Genomic DNA, 16,584 nt, shown 5'->3' with positions numbered 1-16,584 from the left:
ACTGACCAATTCTTAAGGCCACCTCTATGGTAAAGATAAAACGGCATCAGCAGTTCAGGCTAAGAAGCTTTGCCTAGACAACATGGACAAAGCATAGCTTCAAAACTGCTCTAGAATACTTAAAACAAAAGTAGTCTCAGTGTTTTAAACATGGCTGAAAACCAGTTGAGCTCACAGTTTTATCACTGTGAGTGAAAGGATAGTTAAGTGTCCTGAATTGTTCAGTTCACATTCTACTGAAATTTGGTATTAGAAAGGAGCCGTTACAAGCAACCAGCTTGTATTGTAATGGCTTGATAACGGGACAAATGACTAAAATAACTGAAGTGAGTTCACACTTTGTCAAGTGGGGATGAAAGGAGTTGGTGGCAGGAGATTAACGCTATTTTAAATTTTTTAATTTTTTGCAAAGGAGCAGTTGGTTGTTTAGGCTGTGTCAACACTATAATTTGCAGCAGGGTCTGACAAAGGGGTATAAACCATGTATGTCTCCACCCATTGTTGCAGTGGTATGGACAGGATCAGCTGAGTCCCAGCCACCATTTTAAGAAAACAGGAGTTAAATGTAGTTAATCCTGTCCATATCAGCAGGCAGCAAAAAGGACTTCAACACCAGATCCAAAGGGGGATTAGAGCTGAGTGTGACAAGCATTATCAAAATACAGATGAAAACTGCAGTGCAAACACAGCCTTAAAAGTATTGTTCTGCTCTGAAACATGAAAAGTAAGAATGACTTCTTTGTAAATCTGCTCTCTATTTGTATTGAGACACATCTGTTTACTTCAGTAACAATTTTTGCTACTTTTTGTACCTGACAGCACTACTGAGACAACACAGCTTTCCAAGAGAAAGTAACAGAACAGGTAACTAAATTTCAACTGCAGGGCCCCCTTTATGTTTGTGCAACCATTAGAGACAATCCGATTGAAGCAGTGTAATTTAATCTTCATTACTGTTAATTATGAGAGCTAAAAAGAACATACTGACTTTCAGATTTTAAGTTGATTTTGCAGGACAGGAAAACAATTTTACATGTAAACTGACCATATCTGATCGGGAAATGTTTGAGACAAAGCAAGCATGGAATCTCATGGTCCATTTTATAAAGGCACTTTTCAGAATATAGCTTTATGGACTCTACATACTATTTAGCCATTAATCCAGTACACTATTTTAATGAACAATTGTGCTTAGCCCACATTGTCAGGCAGTCTAAACCATTTAAATCCTGTGTTTAACTCAATTTTGCTCACAGGTGTAATCTTTGATACTGATGGCACCTGTATATTTTCTCAAAACTGGAAAGGCTCCTGTTATTTAACACAGTTCACTAACCATACAGATTTCATCAACTTTATGGATATTGATAATGCCCCCCAATTTTGGATTTAAATTACAGCTTTCACTCTTAGTGAAAGTTCTAGTTAAGAACTGCAAAATGGTTTCCATGACAACCCCACTGTCAGATGCAATTTTCTGAAAAGCTTCCATTTGGGCTGAAACTTTCCATGCATGGTCTCAGCCCAAAAGGTGCACTTTATAGACATAAAAAAGGAAAAAAGGTTAATAAATAAATAAATCAAGTTTGCTAAAATGTCCCCTTACCCATTTTTTATTTAGAGAAGTCAGTATATAACCATAAAGTCATACTAAAGGGGGACACTAACTTGTAACTGTATTGTACATTTCAGTTAAGCTTAACATGAATACAAATACCACACATTTCTTGCTTCAAGAAATTTCTATTCCCCTAGAGCATCAGTTCTCATTTCTTCCTGTTTTAATTTGTACAAAAATATAAAAGTATACAAGGATTAAATTGTCTACTACTTGCATGGATGGATGACAGTGTATAGTAGTCAATGGGGCCAAGTGAAATTCATTCTAATACTTATGTGCAATCATGCATCCAAATGTAGAAAACCACAAAAATGTACAGCAAAAAAAAAAAAGAGGAAAAGGTTTTATGAAGTAACCCTGAATTAAAACACATCACCTTCCACATATACACCTACTTGTGGGTTTGGATGAGTGTGGTGTTTGTGGTTTTAAGATCAAGCCACCACACGGTCTTACTGGATCAAATATTTTTAGAATTTGAAAATAATACAGAAGGGTACCACAGAAAGAATGCATTATGGATTTATAACCACTTGATTTTCTTCATCTACTTGGTGATAATCCTTAATGTACTGGCAAAGTAGTGACCTCAAGACAGCAGACTAATTGATTCAAAACGATCCTTCAATATATTCAATATTGTGAGCTTTGCTCATGTTTTTCTCCTAACATTAGTATATCAGGTGATAGTGAAAGTTATTTCACTATCAAACAATACATTTGCTCATATTAAAGGGTCCTTGATAAATATAAGTAGTACACTCAAATCACAAATAAGAATACTACACTTTTGCCTGTTGAACATAGTAGATAGGAATATATACTACAAAAACTGAGTTGTCTTACTGGGCATCAGACCTTCCTTTCTACTTTTCAGTTCTGAAGAGTGATAGAAAATCAATTGTCGGCTCCATACTGCAAGATGCTGTGTGCTCTCCACTATCACATCAATGAGAGTTTGAGTGCACTCTGCAACTTTCAGAACCGGGCCCTCTAATCAAAAACTATTTGACAGCAAAGATAGCGTCACATCTTTTATGCAACATACAATATTTTACACATATAGAAATACATATACACATACAAAAAAAAAAGGGTTTTTGTTTTTGTTTTTACCTAAATGCAAACTGGATGAGGATCCATGTGATGAAAGTGATGGCGGTGGCGTAAGTGAATGTCCTGGAGTTTGGCTTGGCAGAGGCATGCCTATTGGACTTGGAGAGGAGGAAAATCCCAGACTATTGTAAAATGGCTGCCCTATGGGTGCTAGGCTGCTACTAGATCTTTTGTACAAGTCAGAGCTAGTAGATAGAGACTCTCTCCTTGTGGCACTACTACTTGCAGAACTGCCAACTGAAGAAGAAATAAAAAAAACCCTAATTACATACAGTGTCAACTGAATAAAACCTATCCCCAATTACAGCTGGGCAATAACAGATGTGATCACAATAACTATAACAATTGTTATGATAAAGACAATTACTGTGATAACCGTACATGCTTTTGAATAAATCACAAACGGGTATAAACATACCACAGATAAGGAAGTATTTTACTCAATGTCCAAATCTTTTTTGACATTTCCCTTCAGACTTTTTACTGGTATATTGTAGTACTGTTTTAGTGTCCTGGCTTCAGGCTTTGGGATCAGTAGTCAGGAATTTCCTACACTATGCTTTATATGATTCAGTGATGCTGAAAATATTGACACCAATATCTGCAAAAAAATTATCCACAGGAAATAATTCAAGTTGGTGCCACTTGGTTTCAGGAAACAGGCTGGATAAAATAAAAGTATTTGCTTAAAAGCTGAGAAAATAAAGTAATCAATCTCCTTCACTTTGCCCCAGCTGCTACTGAACGTCTCTTCATCAGACACCTCTTCGAACTGTGGAAACCAACTGGAAACTAAGTAATTCTGCTCAAGTCAGTTTTTAAATTCCCTGAGAGAATTGTTGGTTTTCAAAGGGAATATTTTGGATGAAGATCATAAAGGGGTATAAGCTGGAAAGAAGAGAAGCAGAGCACAGGGTGGGATAAACAAAATAAGGTGAGGAACTGGGTACAGCTTTAAATACTATTGTGGCCTTGCTTAAAAGTAAATTATGGACCAGAAGCTTAGGCTACATTGTATTAGTGAAGGAGCGTTATATTGGCCAGTATTATCTGCAGGCTGATGACCATTCTAGGATAAATTAAGGGATACATACGAATCACTATTTTATAAACTAAAAAAATTCTATAATGTTATGTAATAGTGAATGTTAAAACAGAGTTCCTGTTCTAATTTTGGAACATTTCTAGCACACTGGAGAATGTAACTAAGACTGCTGCATTTCCAAAAGTAATGAGCACATCTTAAAAATCAATTTGCCAAAGTGAGTTCATGTCAGTTTAAAAAGGACAGGATCAAAGCTGAAGTTTAAAGCTCTGACATATGTATAAATAATAAGGGGGGCTGGTAGCACTGTCTACTATTAAGGTTGCTTGACACTTTCTAGGACTGGTAGCACCATGTATTATTACAAGATCCTGTTTTTCAGTTGCTTTTAAGTTTAACCATTTGGGCTGAAATTTTCCTTTGCTGCATTCCTGCCTCAAGCTGAATTTTTTGGAAAATTTCATTCAGAATAGTTCAGCCATTTGAGAGGGACTGGGGTTAGTAAAGAATAAGTTTTACTTATGTTAAATTCTGGCAACTTTTAAGAAGCTCTAGTATCCCCATGGTTTGGAGCAGAAACTTTAAATTTGGCTAGGGGTGGCCTTTGTGTCAGGGATGAGTCTTTTGCTGTCCCTGTAAAAACTGTCCAGATCTGTTCAAATTATAAGCCTTTGGAGGAAAAAAATAGTTTGCATATGCTCAGTAGAGACTAAAGTGTCTGCTAAAATCTCCAGAAAGTCTACACTAGGCATATCCCCTCCCCCAACACCAAGCAGGACTTTCTGTGCAACTGCAGCTCTGGGATGTTGCATGCTGTGCCAGGGCTGGACACCAGAACTGATAGTATGGAGACACTTTCTTCTGTGCTCTTATTGTCTCCTGCTGACGGGCCCAGGCACTGAACAGGACAAGACTGGGAGCTCACTGGGCAAGGAGAAAGAAAGGAGGCCTGAGATCAGAGTAGATGCCAATGTGGAGACTGGGACAAGGAACTAGGGGGCAGAGACAAGACACTGACACTAGAAAAGGAGGCCAGGGACAGAGACATATCAGACAAGGAGCTAGGGGATGACTGGAGGCGGAAGGGGCACAGAATGGGACTAGGACTGGCTGGGCACGGGCACTGGATATAAGGAGCTGGGGGAGATTAAGAAACCTGGGACGAGAAGTGTGAGGAGTGGAGAATGGGTCTAAAGGTACCAACCCTGATGAACGATATGGGTGTCTACTTGATGCGATATGATTGAATTTTCATTTTTTAAATCACCTTTTTAAAAACTAAGAAATTGCATACAAAAGAACTACATTAAAAGAATGTTATTAAGGTTGCAAGTGCAAGAACTCACAAGTCAGGAAATGCCAGAATTAAGGTTGCCTAATGTGGCCCCCTTGGGAGCATCCATTACAATACAATCTTTAATCACATGATTACATACTATTTTTTCCACTACCCTTTTCAGTGCATAGAGATGTCTTAATGATTAGCTATTCAATATTTTGTTTTCCTCTTACTGTTGAATAGGTGAACCCGTATCTTATTTACTACACACACTTTCCTCATTGATTTTTCTGTGGCATTTCTCACTATAGTATCTGAGTGCTTCACAAAATTAATGAATTTATCTTCACAATAGTTCTGAGAGATGAGTGGGTGTATTACCTCAAAGACTTCAGTTGCAGCTGAGAGTGCTCAGCATTTCTGCAAATCAGACCCCAAAGTCTCAAGTTCAGCACCAACAAACTGAGAAACACAATTAATGACCACCTTTGAAAAGTTTGATTTAAGTAACTTGCCCAGTATCACATAGGATCTTTGTGGCAAATGCAGGAATAGAACCCAATTCTCCAGGGCAGCATTCAACTGCCTTCACCATGAAACCATGGTTTCTCTTCCTGCATTCCTCCGCCTCATTACACATTTTTCAACTTCTACAATAATTGAATAAGTGTTGTACAGACACTCCCTCACTATACAACCTTGATTCATCCCCCAAAGCAGGTCCATCTAGTACACTGACTAAGGTAGGAGTCCTGTGGAATAAACAGATCATGATCATGTAATTAAAACTGTAGCATAATTTGGCCCTGTTATGCACATGCATTAAGGGTGCACAAGCAACCTTAATACTGAGCATTTCCTAAGTGCTTGACTCTGCATCCTTAACAATGTTCTTTTAATGTAAGTTTGTGTGTGTAATTTGTATACAAGAGCAGAGTAGTACAATTCATAGTCATCACAAGCATGCCTGCCTGTTTGCGCTACTTTGTTTCCCAGCCAGTCAGTTAGGATATTAGGTTTACCAGAGATTTATTCTGGAATGCTTAATTAGATTTTGTTTAAATTTTTTATTTTTTACAGGGAAGACTATGTTTTTGCCTGTCAGTCTTAATTCTTCCCATTTAATTAGTACCCAGGTCTTGAGAGGCACTGAGTGGAGCCAGAGAGAGCACCTCTGTCAAGTCAACTATTAAGCAAATTCCCCTTGAATTTGTGGCAAGTATGCATTAACATCATTCTGCAAGGAAGGAGTTGTAAAGTTCACTTATCAAAGCTGTTATAGTTAGTATTTTTATCAGCAACTATATAGCTTTTAAAAAAGGCTGTGGTTTGGTAGGTATCAACTATACTTGGCACAAGGGCACCCGAATGTATTAGTTTTAGGTAGCAACTCATCCAAAGGGTTCCACTACACTTCTCAAAATACAAAAAACACTGACTGCTTCTCTCTTCATGAAGGGCTGCCCTGTCAGTAAAGTCAGCTGGAGTAATGATTGAGAGATTTCAGCATCTGGGGGCTGTGGCCAAGGCACTGACTTCTGTACGAAAGACGGCTCAATCTTTGACTTTCAAGAAATGCTGGAAGGGTAATTTTTGCCTCAGTGGTGGGCCGATATATGGTTGACACTTATTTAAGTTGTGGGGTTGTCTTTTTTATGCTGCTGCTCAACAAGTTGTGCATTTAAAAATATTCTACATGTTTAGAGATTTCCTATAGGGTTTATATCTTATAAATTAAAAATATATATACACATACGATTCACTTCATCAGCCAATAGAGTGCAATCAAATCTGGAGCAGAACAGGGCTGTTTAACAGTACACAGAAAGATTACAGAGTGGTTCAGCAGAGAAATCTACATTTAAAAATTCAGAAATTAGAATGCACAATTACTTTGTAAATAAGGCCCATCTGCATCAACACTGGTTGAGATCATTTGAGAACACAACTGAATATTCTTCTAGTTTTTTTAAATAAAAGGGTCATATTTGGGTGCTCTTAATTCCCCCAAAATTGGCATAAAGGCCAGAGTGTAAGCTTTGATTCTGGATTTCCTAGCTTTAGTAGTTTTATCAGAAATGAATGTTATTCATATTCTTCAGTGCAAAACAATGTTGAGACAACCTGTATATATGCCACACTTAAAAGAATACTGCTGAAGTGTGTAAGCTCAAAATTTTGCCCCAATATTTATTCGTTAGCAAAGCATATGCAATTGTTAGTGTGTTCTAGTGATGTTATTTTTCTAAAATAAACTTAGTAAGCAAACCAGTGCCACAAGTAACTAATGACTAATGCATTTTTTAGCTGAGGAAGAGATTTTCTGCAAAGATGGTTCAATTTCCAGCTTGTAGAGTTTATGAACAAATGATTTTAACAGGAAAAGCTACCTTTCCATGTGTTCTTATGTGAATAAAAAGAGTGTGTGTCAAGTTTCTACTACAATTAAAAAAAAAATCAAGACCATTATGGCTATATGTCATATAATGTTTTTCAAAACAGACAACTCCATTTGGGGACATCTATGACAATGATTAAGGCCACAATCTTGCCCAGAATTTCAAGCATGCTTAACTATACTTATCAGAGCAATTCAAACGAAGACTATGAGACTGCTAATTGGAGTAACTCTTTGCAGAATCACAGCCTAATGCCCTTGACAATATCATTTAAGGATGAGCAGAACGTACGTATGTACGTACGTACGTGTGTGTGTGTGTGTAAAAGACTTATTTAAAATTTTTTTTTAAAACATAAAAAGCAAGTTACACCTCAAAAGTGATGGGCTAATCAATGGTTTTATAATATTTTTTAAATCACAAAATGCAGTATTGCCTGAGAAATAAACACATACACGAACATTATAGACCAGCATACAGTGCTTATTATAGGAAAGTAATTATTTTTGGAGAGGTTTATGACTGAGGTGTATTTTTTTTTATAATTAATTTATTAAGAGAACAAGTTGCTTCTTATATAGATAGCCTCGTGGATCAAATAGCCTCTTACTCTTCTCTCTAGATTATGTGGCTATTTTTGTTTTAAACCTGAATTAACCTATTTTTCAAGTTCTATCTGGAAATGTGTGTGGATACAAGAGTCATGTATTTCTTCCTTAAAGCACAAATCTCATATCATCTCCTCACTATATTAAAGAACCTACCTGATGAGCCAAATCCACCAAGTGCAGAGCCGAGAGCTGCTCCTAAGGAGCTGCTACTTCCAAAGCCAAGAGATGTACTTCCTGGTTGGCCAGGACCATGTGAAAAAAGGGAACTGCTCTGGGAGTTATTGGTCAAAGAATTACTGCCATAAAATGAATTAGATTGTAGACTACTATTTGTTTGCTGCTGCGGCTGTTGTGGTTGGGCACCAAGTGGCCGAAATAGACCGTTCGTGGCTCCCGCGAGATTGTTTGCTGTTCCTCCAGCTGAAGCTGCTGCAGCTGTAAGACACATGTTTTCAATCATCATAATGGCTCTCTAAAACATTTTGACCTTGCAAATGGACTATTCAGATCTAATCTTATGCTCACGGATCCCTCACAAAGAAGTAGATATGTACACCTTAAATTAAGGTCTAAAATATACTTTGCAATACTATACCATCTTGATTATCCGGGAAAAAAATGGAGACAATTCTATTTTTGGATAATTGAGGCTGTGGGAAACTGTCAGTGCAATTCCGAAAATTTTCAGTGTAGACATGACTGTGTGCAGAACGGGATTTTGGTAATCAAGGTTATGATAGAGTTGTAACTAACAAATTGAAAGATGCCTTCATCTGCAACTCTCAAAAATGAGCTGTGGATAAAAATAAGCAGCTGGAGAAGGCCAACAGTCTTATTTTCTGAGATTTTCTACAAGTTCATTTTGTCCATCTGGTGCCAGGAGTTACGATGTACTAAACAAATAAAAGCACCAGATCCTACAACTAATGAAGGGTAAAAAATAGAACCAGAACCTTTTGATATCGTATTAAGTTCTCCCTTTCTTTCTGTTATCCATTGTACATTTTAATCCTTGCTGCTTTCTCTATGAGGCCTCAGGGCAATCCATAACCTTCTGCCAGGCCGAAGCAATGAAATGGTGCTTCCCTAGGGAAAATATCCTTTTAGAGACTGATGGGAAGTGCATGTATATGTGTGAGGAGAGGGGAAGGCGAGAATGCACTCTTTTAGAAGCAGCAATGTTTGCAGGGATGTGCCTGCATGTGTATGAGAAGAGGGGTGAGGGAAAAAAAGGGAGGGATGCTATACCTTTGAGAAGCAGCCGTATTTGCGGAGGTGTGCCTGCATGGGGGAAGGCATGAGAGAAAGGAAGGAGAGCATGTATGGTATATCTTTCAGAACCAGCATTCTTTGCAGGGTTTACATAGAGTAAGAACCATAATTAATACTGAATATTCCTCAACAAAGATTAGAATGAGAAGTTTCAATATAAAACTTGAAAAAAATGTATGGTGAGTCTAATACTTACCTGCCTGTGCTGCTGCAGAACTAATTATAACAGGAGTTGAGGCCACCAATCTGACTGGTGCTCCAAGGCCAGTTCTTGCTCCAGGGCCTACTACTAAGGCACCAGTCTGATCATAATAGGCAGTAGGGGCTAGTACTTGATAGCCTAGAGAATACAAAAAAAATGTTTACTAGTGAAACATTTGTTTGTTTGTTTTTGGGAAAAAAGCACAGGTCAACATCTCTCCTCACCCTGGAGAATTATATGCCAATGAACAAACCCAGAAGGCAGTATTTTTTCAATATTCCCTAAATGTCAACTAGATCTCAGGTTGAGCTAAATATCTAGAAAACCATTTTGAAAATAATTTTCACGTATATGTACATTTACATTGGAAAAATGTCAGTGAAACTGGGAAGCTTTAATATTGTACATCCCAAAGTAGCGCAAGAACTTGAGCTTCCCTAAATTGTTTTTTTATTCTGAAATATCGATTCTCTTTAAAAATCATTTTTTCCTATGTGACACTGAAGTTTAGAAGCACCATTTTTTACTTTCAATGTTAATAAGCAGGTTTCCGATTCCAGGGTTTAAAGAGCAACATAATTTGCCATAGTTGAGTGGAACTTCTAATCTATTTCTTCTTATACTTAATATATTTTCTATTTCTCCCATTCTACCATTAGTTGTGTGTAAGTAAATATACAGAGACCTTTAAAAAAAAAACAATAAACCCTCGCCCCCATGACCACACACATTCACACCACTTAAGTTAAATTAGGAGTGGGATTGAGAGTTACTTGAATTTCCAGGCAAAACTACATTTAAAATCAACCCACAAAAAATATTTTTGGGGAGGACTATTCCTGCAGCAGTACAGGTGCGAATATTAAAATTAAGTCAGTTTCACTTTGAAACTCACAGAAAATATTTTGTCCTACAAATGAAACTGATTAAGTTTATGTCAGTTTCATTCTGGAATTCTGAGGGTTGGGTGAGGGGAGAGAGAAAACAAAACAGGCTCAAAATGAAAGCAGAACAGAGAAGGAAGGGACACACAAAAGGAGACTAGCAAGAACAAAAAGGAGGCATGAAAAGGAGAGCATGGCTAGGTAAACCCCTCTCTTTTTCTCTCTCTCTCACCAAACCAAAATGCACGGACAGGAACATACAGATATAGATAAACTTGTGTCCACTACAAATGAATGAAGGCCTCAGAATGATATGAATAAAGGCCTCAGAAATGGAAAAGGAGGGAATGATATAAAATTCCAGAAAGGGAGAGGGTAAGACAAAAAATAAAAGCAACTGCTTAGATTTATCTCGGTATGTATTTAAACATGTAAAATCAAGGTGATCATTCTATATGCTCTCCCTACAGGCAAGCAAGTTCAAATATATATAACTGGGGTGGCCAAACTATGGCTCTTGTACAGTTAAAGTGAGGCTTGTGGAGCCTCCCCCCTGCTCCCCTCCCCCATAATCCGCCTACCAGACTCAGAGGAGAGTTCAGGGCTTCTGCCCTGGGAAGGTGCTAGGGTTTCTGCCAAAGATGACTGATGCTTGTTGAGAATGGGGGAGAGGGCACAATTTAAAAACCCCTCGCAACAGTAAGTCAACCCCCAGCATGCCCCCACCTTTTACCCTCAACGACACTTCTCTGCAGCTCCCAGATGTTAGCTTTGCTTGGAGCGGGAATGGCAAAACAGCTGCGAGCTGCAGAGAGGGGCCTCTGCTTTAGCTTTTCAGGGAGAGGCAGTAGCAAAAGCAGTATCTCTTTCTGCAGCTCCCAGTGGCTGTCTCTCCCCAGGGCCACAGCTCCCAGCTTGCCGGCTGCCATGCAGGGAAGGGGCCCAACGGCACCACATGACGAAGCACAGCCAGCAAACACTGGCAAAAATCAGAAGGAGGCAATATGCCACCTCTGGCTTCTGCCCAGTTGGGAGGAGGAGTTCGAGACTTCAGCCCAAACCCCTGGCAGGCACCTCCCATAGAGTTTTAGTCCTAAGACCCCTCCCATTCCCGCAAGTCTAAAGCCTCAAGACCTGGCAATCGCACCTCATCTCTGATATATACTATTGCATTAAAATAATGCTAAAGTATTGCAAAGGTTTGAAAAAAAAAAATCAAGCACTTTAAAGTTAAGAAATGCCAGAATTAAGTTTACTTGTGCAATCTTAGTTTACATGATCACATACTATATCTCCACAGGATCTCTGTCTCATTCAGTGCACAGGATGGATGGTGTTCCTCAGAAGGGTAGCCATTCAGGTTTTTAATTCTTTTCATCAAATGTGTTGCCTCAGGCTTTACTTAAAATACCCCCATCCAAACTCTGCATTGCACATATAATCAGCAGTCTGTATATGCATATTTCTGCAATATTCCACTCTGTAGTATCCAAGTACTTCACAAACATTAATGAATTTTATCTTGACAACACTCATGGGAAGTGAGGTCCCTCTGTCATGTGTCCACTAATGTTGGATATTCAGCGTTGAGATGTCTAAGGCCTGATTTTTTCAGAGTACTTCACATTTTTACAACTCCTGGTATGTTCAAAGCACATGTCCAACCAACTTCAGCTTTACTAGTGAGTGCTCAGCACTTCTGTAAATCTGACCTCAGGATCTCAAGTCAGGTACCCAGAAGATGAGGAACAAACAATTAGAGGCCACCTGTGAAGTTCAGTTTAAGTCACTTGACCAGCAACATGCAGTACCAGGGATAAAATCCAAATCTTCAGCACGGTAGTCAACTGGCTAATCACAGTATCATCCTCTCTCTTCCTGCACTCCCCTGTTTCATTCACGCCACACCTTTCAACTTCCGTAACAAAAATAATACAAGGATCCTATTGACTACAGCCTGTGATAAATAGATAGCTAAGGGTTAATGTTTCTTTTACCTGTAAAGGGTTAACAAAGGGAACCAAACACCTGACCAGAGGACCAATCAGGAAACCGGATTTTTCAAAGTCAGGGAGGGAATTTTTGGGGTCTGAGTCTTTTGTCTGTCTCTCAGCTATATGAGAATGGTTGTCTTTCTATCCTTCTATCTTCCTGTTTCCAAAGTTAAGTACAGGTACGAGAAAACAATATAGGCTTTGTATGTTGTTTTGTTTGTATTACATGTAGGTAGTTTGCGTGGAATGTTTAATTGCAGTCCTTTTGAATAAGGGTTGGACATTTTTCTTAAGCAATTGTCTTGTATTATTGTCACTTGATACAGAGATATTTGATGTCTTTCTCTCTTTTTATATAAAGATTTCTTTTAAGACTGTGTTTGAGTTTCTCCTGGGTGGGCTAAAGCGAAGGGAAGGGGAATTCTCTTTGTGTTAGATCACGGAGGGAAAAGCTCTGCAGCACCAGGGAATTGGTGGGAGGGGAAAAGAGATAGAATCATTCTGTTTCCTTGTATTTGGGTTGTCCTTGGTGGAATAGAGGAGACATGCTTCTTGATATGTGTGATGTAAGGAGATCGCATCAGTACTCCAGGTTAGCCCAGAGAGGAAGTCTGGATGGAGACAAAGAAAGGGGGAAGGGAAGTGGGTTATTTTCCTTTGTTGTGAGACTCAGAGTCTCTGAGTCTTGGGGTCCCTCCAGGGAAGGTTTTGGGGAGACCAGAGGGAGCCAAAACCCTGGAATTTTTGGACAATGGCAGCGAGATCAAATCTGAGCTGGTAATTAAGCTTAGAGGGGTTCATGCTAGCTTCTCAGGTTATAAACGCTGAGAAGCTACGACGACGTGTGAAAGTAGAATGAATTATATTGTAAGAATAGGAAGGATTAAAGAAATGCTGTCTGTACCTTTAGGCAAAATTGTTGGAATGCTGCAATCCAGGTGTCAGGAATACAGACATAACACAGAACAATTGCACCGTTTAAGGGCAATTGGTGAAGTATTAGCCTTAGATCGATAACAGTTAGTAAGGAAGTGGGATATGCATGCTGTGTCCCAGGTGATTTTTACTATTTTTGCTTTCTTTGTCCCTTTGTTTATTAGCGCAGCGCTCCGCCAATAACATTCAGAATATGTGAGTAGTCATGCAAGGCCTAAACAGTCTTATTTATACAGATAAAAGAGCGGGAATTAGACAGAGTGGTCTGACAAATTGTGAGTCCTGATTCTAACTTTGACAATGGCTGGGGAAGTCAGAGTCACGCTTCTGAGGATAGGATGCGCTACCAGCCTGCGATGACACCGATGTGTGTCTTGATGGCCACGGTGGTGCCGAAAGACCCTGGGAGGGCGCCACTGTTCTGGATGCTCGATCCTGGGGTGGTACCGGGGAGTGATACTGGGAGCTATAACGGTACCGCGAGCGAGACTGAGGCCTTCTACTGTAGCGATGCCGGAAGGTCGACCGGGATTTCGAGTCCCTTCGTCTGGAGCGACTGCGGAATACACGGTGCCAAAGGCGGTGCCGTGAGTTGGATCGGTACCGGGAGTATCCTGTCAGCGAACGAGATGTCGAACGATGCCGCGAGTGCAACCGGTACCATGATGAAGAGCAGCGCCGGGACTGCAAGTGGTGTCGGGAGCGGGAACGGCGTGATCAAGAGCATCTGTGAGACTGTGATCTTGAATGACGTCTCTCTGTTGGCCCAACGGAAGGTGGCCTTACCAGGGCCGGTTTTCCGATGGATTGTATGACCCGCACTGGTGGTGCCGGTGGTTGAGGCCATATCGACTCCATCATGGCGATGAGCTCCCTTGCTGTAGAGAAGGTCTCCGGTGTAGAAGGGAGGCAAGCTCAACCAGAGCATGAGCCGGGGAGCTCTCAGGCACCGAACTCAACGGCCCTTGTGGGACTGGAAATAGACGGTGCTGCGCTCAGTGGAGCTGCAATCGGCAGTACCACAGTCGACGGTGCCGCGGCAGAGGACGGTGCCGGATGAACTGTCTTCGAAGAGCGCTCCTTCTGTGGAGCTGAAGCAGCTGGAGCGCTATGTTGCTTCCTGGGTCTCGGGGACAGAGAGCAGTGCCAAGCAGATGTCGGTGCCGGAGCTCCTTCTCGGTACCTGAGCGGTCCAGGGCCGAAGAGGCGCTCCTTACAGAAGCAGTCTGTTGGGTGCTCGGTACCGACGCTGCAGGATTAAGTGCCAACTCCATGAGGAGCTGTTTCAATCGAAAGTCCCGCTCCTTCTTCTTCCTTGGTTTAAATGACTTGAAGATGTGGCACTTATTGGTAAGGTGGGATTCCCCTAGGCACTTGAGGCAGGAGTCGTGGGAATCCCCTATTGGCATCAGCTTTTGACACGCCGAGCAAGGTTTGAATCCCAGTGCGCTGGGCATGGGCCCGTACCGGGGTAGAGGAAAGGGGGCTAATCCCCGATCCCCCCTTAAACTATATACACTAACTATAAATACAACAACTAATACTAACTATAACAACAAGAACTCAAACTATACACACAATAAACAGCAAAGAACTACGAGTAGCTAGGGATGTGGAGATCAGCAAAGCCGCGCTCCACAGTTCCAACGACCGTCACGGGCGGTAAGAAGGAACTGAAGGGCCGTTGGGTCGGCAGGGGTATATATACGGTGTCATAACGGCGCCACTCCAGGGGGCGACCCAGCCGACCCACCGAGTGTTGCTAGGGTAAAAATCTTCCGACGAACGTGCACGCAGCACGCGCACACCTAATTGGAATCGATATGAACAAGCACTCGAAGAAGTTTTTTTCCAGCTGATAACAGGTCATCTTAATTAATTAGCCTCTTAGAGCTGGTATGGCATCTTTTCTGTACGTGTAATATATGTGTGTGTGTGTGTGTGTGTGTATACACACACACACACACTTCTTATATGTTCCATTCTATGCATCCGATGAAGTCGGCTGTAGCCCATGAAAGCTTATGCTCAAATAAATTTGTTGGTCTCTAAGGTGCCACAAGTACTTCTGTTCTTTTTACGGATATAGACTAACACGGCTACTACTCTGAAACCTATCTTATCCACGACCTCTGGCAGTTTGCTCAGGAGCGATAATTGGCTAGGGCATTAGCGTCAAGAGACTGTTTCCTGAGCAAGGCCTGGACTAAGGACCTACTTGAGATCCGCTGGCAGTTAGCACCCCCCACCTCTCAATTTTTGTGATGCATAAATGATCTCCACCAATAAAAGTCCTCAGCATTACCCACTCAATCTCCTCAAACATAAGGAACAGGGCCCCAGTGACTAAATCGCTAAGAAGATCCTGTTAAATACATTTAGAACCTTAGAATGAGACACTATGTAAACTGTATTCTCTCCTGCCTTGACATCAAGACCACCCTGCATCAGATTTCATCAGTGAAAAATGAAACCTCACAGAAAGAGGATTCAAACTAACCCTCCGAGGACCCCTTCCCTCTTCACACAGGACCTTGCAGACTTCGGTCAGAGAGCAGTTGATAAGATTCAGCATGGCCTCCCACCTATCACTTCTCTCCCTCCTCCTGTCACAGATCTGTGGTTCCTTGCCTGCTCTCTTCCTCTAACCTCTTCCCTGACCTGTTCCAGTGACCACATGCTCTCTCACATCATGATCTTTGCTGTGCCTATTCATCTGTCTCCTCAACTAGACCCCCTCACTCCCAGCTCACTGCCTTCACAATGCAAGCATACTGTTGTTTCCTCATCTGTAAAATAAAAGCTGCTTCTCTAACACCATCTTTAATCCTCTGAACACAAAAGTGCCATCTACAACTGCTGCCTCAAGTTCCTCTGCACCCTCTGATTCCCCTGCAGTCTGGCTTACCCGCTCTCATTCCACTGAAACTGCTTTCACAAAGGCCAAAGACTTTTCACCTGAAGCTCATGGCTTCTACTTCATCCTTAGTCTTCATCACTTTCCATTATGCTTTTGAAAGCACTGATAATACCCTCCCCCTGTCTTGAAATCCGTTCTCTTGTTTTTTGTAACTCCATCTTCCATTTCTCCTCCCATCTAGTAATTTTGTCAGCATTTTTTATGGCGTTACTCATCCTTTCCTCTCCCACTCGAATCAGGGAAGCTACAGTGCTCTGCCTAGGTCTACTCTCTCCTCTCTCTACATCATTTCTCTAGTTCATTAC

General features: G+C 40.8%; 1 protein-coding gene across 27 annotated transcripts in view; it reads right to left on the bottom strand.

Annotated features, from left to right (window-relative positions):
• PUM2 (pumilio RNA binding family member 2) overlaps window positions 1–16,584 on the bottom strand; it is a 122,057-nt gene that overhangs the window by 19,075 nt on the left and 86,398 nt on the right. For 19 of the 27 annotated variants that reach the window (XM_075063648.1, XM_032774134.2, XM_075063650.1 and 16 more), the window contains 3 exons: window positions 9,540–9,683; window positions 8,225–8,506; window positions 2,738–2,974 (listed from right to left, as the gene is read on the bottom strand). The exons of 1 other annotated variant lie outside the window; for it this stretch is intronic. In XM_075063648.1, coding sequence (XP_074919749.1) covers window positions 2,738–2,974; window positions 8,225–8,506; window positions 9,540–9,683 — 663 coding nt within the window. The remainder of the gene's footprint in view (window positions 1–2,737; window positions 2,975–8,224; window positions 8,507–9,539; window positions 9,684–16,584) is intronic. 7 more of the 27 variants (XM_075063654.1, XM_075063656.1, XM_075063652.1 and 4 more) reach the window with 1 other exon arrangement.

The sequence above is a fragment of the Chelonoidis abingdonii genome, chromosome 3 (genome assembly GCF_003597395.2).
Source record: "Chelonoidis abingdonii isolate Lonesome George chromosome 3, CheloAbing_2.0, whole genome shotgun sequence".
NCBI lineage: Eukaryota > Metazoa > Chordata > Testudines > Testudinidae > Chelonoidis > Chelonoidis abingdonii.
The sequence above is the reverse complement of the archived record's forward strand: the minus strand, read 5'-3'. Positions and strand labels throughout refer to the sequence as shown.